At 42.9% G+C, this 9,496-nt stretch overlaps 1 protein-coding gene across 2 annotated transcripts in view; it reads left to right on the plus strand.

Moving 5' to 3' along the window:
* Nucleotides 1–9,042, plus strand: part of Crk (CRK proto-oncogene, adaptor protein) — a 30,854-nt gene extending 21,812 nt beyond the window's left edge. The window contains exon 3 of one of the 2 annotated variants that reach the window (XM_028866766.2): nucleotides 5,475–9,042. In XM_028866766.2, the coding sequence (XP_028722599.1) occupies nucleotides 5,475–5,612 (138 nt within the window). In that variant the 3' untranslated portion in view covers nucleotides 5,613–9,042. The remainder of the gene's footprint in view (nucleotides 1–5,474) is intronic. The other variant, XM_028866767.2, reaches the window with a different exon arrangement.
* Nucleotides 9,043–9,496: the final 454 nt, after the last annotated feature.

Below are 9,496 nucleotides of genomic sequence, written 5' to 3' on the forward strand. Positions count from 1 at the left end.
CCCCTTTATAGGTCACTGTCTGCTTCATCCTCAGGCTTGCTCTAGAGGATGTTAGAGAATCAGTCGGGAGGGTGAGGACCAGATGGAGCAACAAACAGTGGTCAAAGAGTCCTTGGAGCTTGGGACACTGGGGAAGCATCAGGGTTAAGACCCTGTCGCAAGCTCTTTCCTCCTTGACCCTCCCTCCCCAAGAGAAAAGAAAAAAGAAAAAGAAACTGAGCACTTGTGAAGCTAAGGATTACTGAGTTCAAGGTCAGTTTAGAGTAATATATAGTTAGTAATACCAGGCCAACTAGGACTGTATAGAAAGATGCTATATCAGGAGAAAAAGTCATCAGAACCTCTGGTTGTACACACCTATTATCCTGGTACTTGGGAGGTAGAAACAGGAAGATCAGAATTTAAAGGTCATCTTTAATTAACAGTTCTTGAGAGTCTTGATAATCCGTGTGAAGGTCTTTTTCTCTTTATTTCTTGTTTGACTTCGTGGTTAATGTTGAGACTAGAATCTTACTGTAACCCAGGCTAGCAATGAGTCTTCTGGCTCAGCCTCCAACATTCTAAGATTATATGTATTGTACCATGTACCCTAACTGACTTTTTGTTTTCTATTTATTTGTCTCATTTCAATTTTTTTTTTGTTTGTTTTTGTTTTTTCGAGACAGGGTTTCTCTGTGTAGCTTTGCGCCTTTCCTGGAACTTGCCTTGTAGACCAGGCTGGCCTCGAACTCACAGAGATCCTCCTGCCTCTGCCTCCCAAGTGCTGGGATTAAAGGCGTGGGCCACCACCGCCCGGCTCATTTCAAATTTGAAATAATGGGCAGAGAGATGGCTCAGCAGTTAAGAGCACTGTTAAGGCTGTTCCAGAAGGCTTGGGTTCAATTTGCAGCACCCACATGGCAGCTCACAATTATCTGTAACTCTGGCTCCAGGGGATCCCAACACCCTCAAACAGACATACATGCAGGCAAAACATCAGTGCACATGAAATAAAAATAAATTTTAAAAAATATATGAGAGCTGGGCGGTGGTGGTGCATGCCTTTAATCCCAGCACTTGGGAGGCAGAGCCAGGTGCTGTGAGTTCGAGGCCAGCCTGGTCTACGGAGCAAAATCCAGGACAGGCACCAAAACTACAGAGAAACCCTGTCTCCAAAAAAAAAAAAAAAAAAAAATGGCTGGGTGGTAATGGAGCGTGCCTTTAATCCCAGCACTCAGGAGGCGGATCTCTTGAATTCAAGACCAGCATGGTCTACAGAGTAAGTTCCAGGGCAGCCAGGGCTACACAGAGGAACCCTGTCTTGAAAAACAAAACAAGAAAAGATTGTAACATTTTACTGTGGGTTGTAGCATATATCCATGATTCCAGTACCCAGCAGGCAAATAGAGGAGGATAATCACAAATTTATCCTGGTCAACATAGGAAGTATCAGGCCAGCCAAGAGTACATAGTGAGACTTTGTCTCAAAAAAGAAAACATATAGCATTTCTGGGGCAGATCCTTTTATTCTACCTGCTTTGTGGCACTTATACTTGGGAGGAGCAGAGGCAGGAGGACTTCTGAGAGTTGGAGGCCAGCCTTGTCTATGTGAGATCAAGCCAGCCAGGGCTACACTGTAAGACCCTGTCTCAAACAGACAAAAATAAAATAAATAAAATAGCACAAAAGCCAGACACAGTGCTGCATACGTATAATACCGGCATTGGGGAGGTGAGGAGGTCTGGGCAGGAGGAGCAGCAGTTAGTGCATCCTCGGCTGTGTGAGTGTCAAGTCAGCCTCAGCCACCTGACTGGCTCAGGAAACCCAAATAAACCTCCCTCTTTAGTCTGGCTTTTTGACACAGAGCAAGAATTGCTCTTGATGCCCCAGAATTGACAGCTGCTCTTCCCCCAAACTGTTGGGAAACCCACCTTGTGGGGCTTCACTGGAAGCCCTATCTCTTAAGTTTAGTCATGCTCTCTTTGGCTCTTGCCCTTGCCCTCAAGAGCCCCGAAGCATTTCAGGAGGATGACCCTATGGGGTAAAAAGGGTTATCTTAATAATTGTCTTTTTGAAGTATTTGTAGTTGATGCCACTTTAGGGAGTGTTATTAGCCCAGCTGACTACTTATATGTACCTCCATTTAAAAATGACAATCGGCCAGACAGCGATGGTGCACGCCTTTAATCCCAGCACTCGGGAGGCAGAGGCAGGTGTGTGAGTTCGAGGCCAGCCTGGTCTACAGAGCAAGATCCAGGACAGGCACCAAAACGACACAGAGAAACCCTGTCTTGAAAAACAAACAAAGACAATTATTGCTGGGCATGATGGCACACACTTTTAATCCCAGAGGCAGTCAGATCTCTGAGTTTGAAGTCAGCCTGATCTACAGAGTTCCAGCATAGCCAGGGTAACACAGAGAAATACTGTCTCGAAAAACAATGAGCGAGCGGGTGGTGCACGCCTTTAATCCCAGCACTCGGGAGGCAGAGTCAGGCAGATTTCTGTGAGTATGAGGCCAGCCTGGTGAGTTCTGAGTCCGCCAAAGCTGTTACACAGAAAAACAAAACAAACAAAAAATTTGCATTTTGTTGATGTTTGCCTTTCACTCCTGATTGATGAAGTTTGTGTTTAAGAATAAGATACAGGGGGCTGGAGAGATGGTTCAGTGGTTAAGAGCACTGACTGCTCTTCCAGAGGACCCAGGTTCAAGTCCCAGAACCCACATGGCAGCTTGAAACTGTCTGCAACTCCAATTCCAGGAGACTTAACATCCATGACAAACACCAGTGTACATAAAATAAAAATAGATAATTTAAAAAAAAAAGAGTAAGATACAGTTTTTCTTGAGTCTCCTTTGTAGAGTGAAATTAGGAGAATGAAAATATATAGTTTTTTTGTTGTTTTGTTTTTTAGAGACAAAGCTTCTCGGTGTAGCTCTGGCTGTCCCGAACTCGCTCTGGAGACCAGGCTGGCCTCAAACTCAAATGTGCCTGCCACTGGCCTCCTGAATGCTGGAATTAAAGCCGAGCTCCACCACCTCAGGAATCTATATCTTAAAGAGAGCTCTGATGCCAGGCAGTGGTGGCACATGCCCTTAATCTCAGCACTTGGGAGGCCAAGCCAGGAGGATCTCTGTGAGCTCGAGGCCAGCTTGGTGTACAGAGTGAGTTCCAGGAAAGGTGCAAAGCTACACAGAGAAACCCTGTCTCGAAGAAGGGGGGGGGGGGAAGAGGGCTCTAAAGCCAGGCATCGTAGCACACACCTTTCATCTCAGCATTTGGGTGGGAGAGGCAGGCAGCTCTCTGTGAATTTGAGGCCAGCCAGGCCTACATAGTGAGATCCTGTCTCAAAACAAAACAACCCCATAGGAAATAAGAAAGAGAAGAAAAGATGGCTCTGTTGATAGCTCTTGTTTGATACATTGTGTACACACAATTCTGTCCTCTAGTGATGCCTGGCTCTATAGGAACTTCCCATTTCTCTTTAAAGGGAAAAGGCCTGATGACAGATGGGATGATCTAACACCTAGGAAAAGCTAAGTAAAATATTGACAGATACCCTCCCACTTTTTACTGAGGTGTAAAATCATTTGGTAACATACAGAACTTAAATATGCAGTTCAGTGAATTTACAGATGTGGACACTTGTATGATGCAAGTCAACGTTTCACACATTTCCAGCACTTTAGAATGCTCCCTTGTGTCAGTTGTTTAGGGCCTTGTCTATGCTGTGTGCATGCCATATCATGGAGGTGCACCCTAGCCAAAGATTACTTTTACTAAAAGTGAAATTGTACTTAAATGTCTTGGGTCCTTGAAGACTATATGAAAATCTGTGGTCGTCAGTCAGCTAACTTGGATGTCTGACTTGGAGCCAGATAGTTGCTAGCAGGTCTAGGCCTGGATGCGTGTGGTCTGTGGTCCTCGCCCACCTTTGCCCAGTCCTTATGGCACTGCGGTTGGAGCTGCTCTCTTTTTTCACCCTTTGTATCTTACTCTTATTTCTGTTACTCCCCTCCGGCCTGTTCTGTTTTTCTGTTGTTCGAACAAACACATCAGGCCTTTGTGGTTTTCATATTTTTTCGTGGGAAATTACAGACCAACCAGTAAGCAGGAGTGTTCCTTTCCCTGTTAATGTGATCAGGCTGGTTCTCTAGGAGTCCCTGGGTCTTCACAGGAGTTGGCTTTGCGCAGTAACTCCCAAGAGAAGTTCTTACCATGAGGCCTCATACAGCAGAGCTTCAAGGTTCCTGATCTAATAGCACAGTGAGCTTCAGCGTCATGTTGGCTTTGTGACTATCATGATTGTCCTAATCCTCCATCTTGTCTATAAAATAAAAAAAAAATGTTCTTATCCTGGAGGGTTATTATGAGAATTAGAAATTAATGTTTCTAAAATACCCTCTTGAACCATAAAATAGACTCAGAAGACAGGAACAATGTGAAGCTCAAGGGACTTGCAAACAGTGGTCCCCATCTGGCTTCTTAGTCGGGGTCCTCTGTTGTGTTTTATTTATTCTTTTTTTTTGCTACATTTTCTCTTTTGAGATAGTAGCCAGCACACGTGCCTCCCATTTCCCATGTAGCTGAGGATAGCTTTAAACTCATTGTCTTCCTCCTCCTGTGTCCCAGGGCTAGGATTACAGCATGCACCAACGTGCTGTTTGTTTAGGGTTTTGCCTCAGTGAATCTAGTTATCAGTCTGACCTTATCTTTACTTCATGGCAAAGTGGTGATATATCTTGTTAAAACTTTATATTTGATTTTATAAATAGAAGGGGTGATAGTTAGCTGGTTATAGCTATAGTAGTTAGTGGACTTTGTTTCCTTTGTCCCCGATTGGGTAATGAATACATGCTGTTTTAAGGAGCAGCAAGTCAGCTAGTAGATTTGAGAGTTGACATTTGCTGGGAACTGAGAGGATTTGGCATTTTGGCCTCTACCTTCTCTAGACTTGGCCTGGGCTAGAAAATAGTAAGAACACTTCATTTTCTGGGTCCAAATGCAGTGAGCTTGCTGTGGTTGCCTTGTGCTGTGTAAGCAGTGGCCGCCACAGTGTGTATGAGAGAGTTGGGCTAAGGTAGGGGTTGGGCCATGCTACCACCTGTGCATGCTATCCCAAGAAGAACTGGGTGTTAGTCCCTACGCCAGAGCTTGTCGGGTGGGGTAGGGAGTTGCTGAGAATAGTAGACCAGAGAAAAGGAAGATTAGCTCATCTAGACATGCTGAGTTCACAGGAAGTATCGTTTTCTAGGATCATTTTTTCTGTATTCTCAGTGTCTTTCTCCACTGCTAACAACACTCTTTCCTTTTGCCTGCATTAACCACAAGTAACCAGTCTGGTGGCTGGGGCTGGGGAGGTAGTGAGTAGCCATTTCTATAACATCAGCCCTAGAGCAATCACATGGGCAGGGTATGCCTAACAGAGAATGGAGATTTGCAGCTTGCATTCTTGACTGGAAATAAAGTGCTCTCCTTATTCTCGTCCTGCAGGTCGGTGAGCTGGTAAAGGTTACGAAGATTAATGTGAGTGGTCAGTGGGAAGGGGAGTGTAATGGCAAACGTGGTCACTTCCCATTCACACATGTCCGTCTGCTGGATCAACAGAATCCTGATGAGGACTTCAGCTGAGTATAGCTCAACAGTTGGCTGACAGATGGGAACAATCTGGTTTTTCCCCCAATTGCCATCTATACAATTTTCTTACAGGTGTCAAAAGCAGTCTAGTTTATATAAGCATTCTGTTACCTGTGATCTTTTTAAAGACTGAATTACTCCATTCTTACTCGTATTTACCATATTCAGGGTACGAAACTGGAGGGCTTGTGTGGTTAACTTCTAAATTGGCAATTTTTGGTGGTAGTGGCCATGCGTGTATGAGAAGAGGTAAATACCTTGCCTCCTTTCTCTTTGGCAGTATAGATCAACCTGTGGAAAACTGATGGTCAGGAAAAGAATGTTACACACTGCTTACCCTGATTTCTTCAGTGGTTCTGTTTTCATTCTGAAACCATACTATCAAAAGGCAGCAGACTGTTCCCTCCCACTCCCATGAAGTAATCATGCACTGTGTGAATATTACCCAGTGGGATTGCATTTGCATTTATGGACCATGACCATTGTATGACTCATTCTGACATTTCAAATCCTGAGGATTCTGAGAACACTACTCGAGTCATTTGTCTTCCTTCCCAGTCAATGCTTCATACTTTTTCTTGGATTCTTTCCTTGTTACTCTCTTCCCCTGTACCTGTAAGTGGCCTGATTCTTAGGATAGTGAATATCTTCATTCCAGATGAGAAGCAGGATGTGCAGAGCACTTTATTCAGTGCATAGCTTTAAGCCAGTATTGGATTCACTCAGTGGAGAAACTCCCAGCTTTCTGCCTTCCCCCAAGGGGGCATCATAGGTTCACACTGCTACCACAGCTAAGAGACTCCTTGCTGATAGGACGGATCCGGCAGGGCCATTTCTCCTGATTACTAGTATCCTAATGGGATACTTAGGAGTTCTCAGATTCTACTTGGAGTGGAAGGACCAATCCCATATTGTATCCTGTAGAAGGTATCAGGGGCCAAACTCTGCCCTCTGCATCATGTGCAAGTTGTATAAAAGGCAGATTAGAATTCTATGCATTGGGGTAGGATTAGTACTTTGAAAACTGTGCCAGTCATAAATTCCTTATGTATCATTTTCCATGGTCAAAATAGTTCTTGAAGTACATTACATTATAAATTGCCTTCATTTGGGTTTTCCTTTTGTCCAGATTTAGTTTATAAACCCTTTAAAGTATAGAATGATTTATGTGGGGTCAGATGCTCCAGAGAATAGGCCTGTGAGGCCACAAATGGTTTAGGGTTTCTTTAGACTGTAACATGAGACTTTTGGGTGCTAAAGACACTTGCTGGTCTCTGGTGTGGTATGACCAATAGAAATACCTTATACGTTGCTTTGAACTTCATTTTAGAAAAATAATGTACCTTCTTAGTTGTCCTGTATAGATTAATATGATGAACTTGCATTCTTTGAACATACACCAAATCATGGTATTGCAGTGACTAGCACATTGCTTAGCACATGTGTGTAGAAATTTTGTATGAAAGAGTGAGCAGAGTGCAGAAGCTTGTTACATGACCAGGGATACCAGTTGGCATAGGATTGCATACATTACCACAGGCAAACTAATGACGCTAATGTAATACATTTTTACCTCACTCTAAGGTAAAAGCTTGATAAAGACATTAAAACTCAACTTTGGAGATGTTGGCACAGTGCTAAGTACATAGTAGGTGTTCAATGATGTTGAGTGGCAGATCTGCAGTATGTGACATATTCCACCTGACTACTTGGTTCAGTTTTCAGTTAGTATAGATAGATACTGTAAATCCCAGTGCACAGTAAATCTTGTTTTCCTAAGCCAGGCATAGTGGCACACGCCTTTAGTCCTAGCACTCAGAGGCAGGTGGGTCTTTGAGTTAGAGGCCAGCCTAGTCTACAGAGCTACTTCTAGGACAGTCAGAGTTCCAAAGTGAGACCTTGTCTCAAAAACCAAATAAATAAATTAATTAGATTAAAAAAAAATCTGTCCCTGAAATTATGGCATCTTAATTACTTGTAGAAAATCCTTGTCACAGTTGATTTGAATGTTTGTATTTTCTTTGCCTTTGATGCTGGCTTGTACTGTCTGCATTGTGTGTGGTGTTGATGGGATCAGAAGAACTCCTCAGTGACTAATGTTCAGAGCCATTACACGAACCGTTGGTTGAATTTGGCTGGGTGTAGCAGTTATTGGACCTCAAGAGATCAAAGGACTTCTTACAAATATCTTCCAAAAATAGCAAGTGCTAGAATCCTAGTCAAGTGCATATGTACATTGTCACAGAGCAAAAGAAACTGAAATTGGCTGCTATGTTTTATATAATCACTTCTGCAAGAGCCCATTTTTGGATACTAATATTTGACATGGTTAATTCTTATTAATTTGTTGGAATTGTTTATTAATAATGCAAATAGATAATTTTAATTTTCCACAAGTAACATTTCACTATTAATGGTTTGAAATGGGTGATAAGCAAACCAATTTGAAATAAAATATAAACATGTGCCATTGTATTATAACACTATACACTTTCTTGACAGTTAAATTTTAAAAAATGTGTTTTTTTTGTAGCATGTATTGTATATGTTTATAGTATATGTAGTAAATAAAAGTATGGCCAAATGTTTGGCTTGGTGATCTTTTGGAGAAAATAATCTTGGAATATTTGTCACAAAAGAGTGAAACCTTTATCTTTTAAGGAATAGAAGATGTGTGTCTCAACTGCCCGTCAATAGTCATATAAACTGTTACATACATGGTGGATTGCTTAAAGATGGGGCTAATCCTTAGGTATGCTATGTGGGACCACTAGAAAGGATGATACGGCTGTGAGGGGAACATGAAGAAAATCGTCTATGAAATCTAAAGGAAGCAGGTTGTGAACAGAATACCAGACTCGTCTGGAAAAGGGTATATGTGAATGTAAGACAATGACGACGATGACAGTGTGTTGGGGAGCCTGAAGGCTTCAGAATATTAGTGTAGGTACTCCATTAGTGTAAGTAGCAAATGCACAACAAGGTTCTAACGGTAACAACAATGACAAAAGGAGACCGTACATGCCACCCTTCCCCAAAGTATGTGTACACCCCAAATTGTCATCATTCTCTCTAGTATTGGGAACTATAGTTTCATGGTGCTGTGCCATGTCCCCATCATTCCAGCTCTTCCAGGCTGTGGAATTATTTGAATCCAGGAGTTGGAGGTCAGCCTGCATGACCTAGCAAGACCCCTATCTACTAAATACCCATGGGACAAATTGTACCTATTGCCTATATGACACTCTGCCTTAGACTCGAAACACAACCTCATAGTTGCTGCTGTGGATTTAGGAGTATGTCAGTGTAGAGCTAAAGCAGGTTCCTCGGGGGGATCCAACTTTGGCATATGCAAGCTGTTTAACAGCACAGTTAGATAAAGTGTATTTCAACTTGTGACAAAATAAACTGTCCAACTTTTGTTTACTGTGTTGAACGTTGGGTTCCTTTACATAGTCTCTTAGAGTGTTCATATACGGCCCATGTTTAGTAACTCAAGAAACTTCGGATGAAGTTTTCTCCTCATAAATGTGGAGAGGGGTTGCCTGAGTAAAAATGTGGGAAGAGGCCCAGATGTAGGCGCGGGAGCTAAAGGAGCTCTGCCCCCACTTGGGCTGTAAAGACGTGAGCTTCCGCCAGTCTTCAACGTTCCCCATGGACCAGACCCCCTCCCCCACCACCACCGCACACACACACCTTTACTTTTGGTTCCAGCTTAAATGTAGCGTCCTTAGAGATGTTATGTTTACCTTCATGGTGCTCCTTTCAAATGACACCTTTTGGTTTTTGAGGCAGTTTCTTTGTGTATCCTTGGCTGTCCGGGCACTCACTCTGTAGATCAGACTGGCCTTGAACTCACAGAGATCCTCCTGCTTCTG

This window comes from Peromyscus leucopus, chromosome 8b (genome assembly GCF_004664715.2).
Source record: "Peromyscus leucopus breed LL Stock chromosome 8b, UCI_PerLeu_2.1, whole genome shotgun sequence".
NCBI classification, from domain to species: Eukaryota; Metazoa; Chordata; class Mammalia; order Rodentia; family Cricetidae; genus Peromyscus; species Peromyscus leucopus.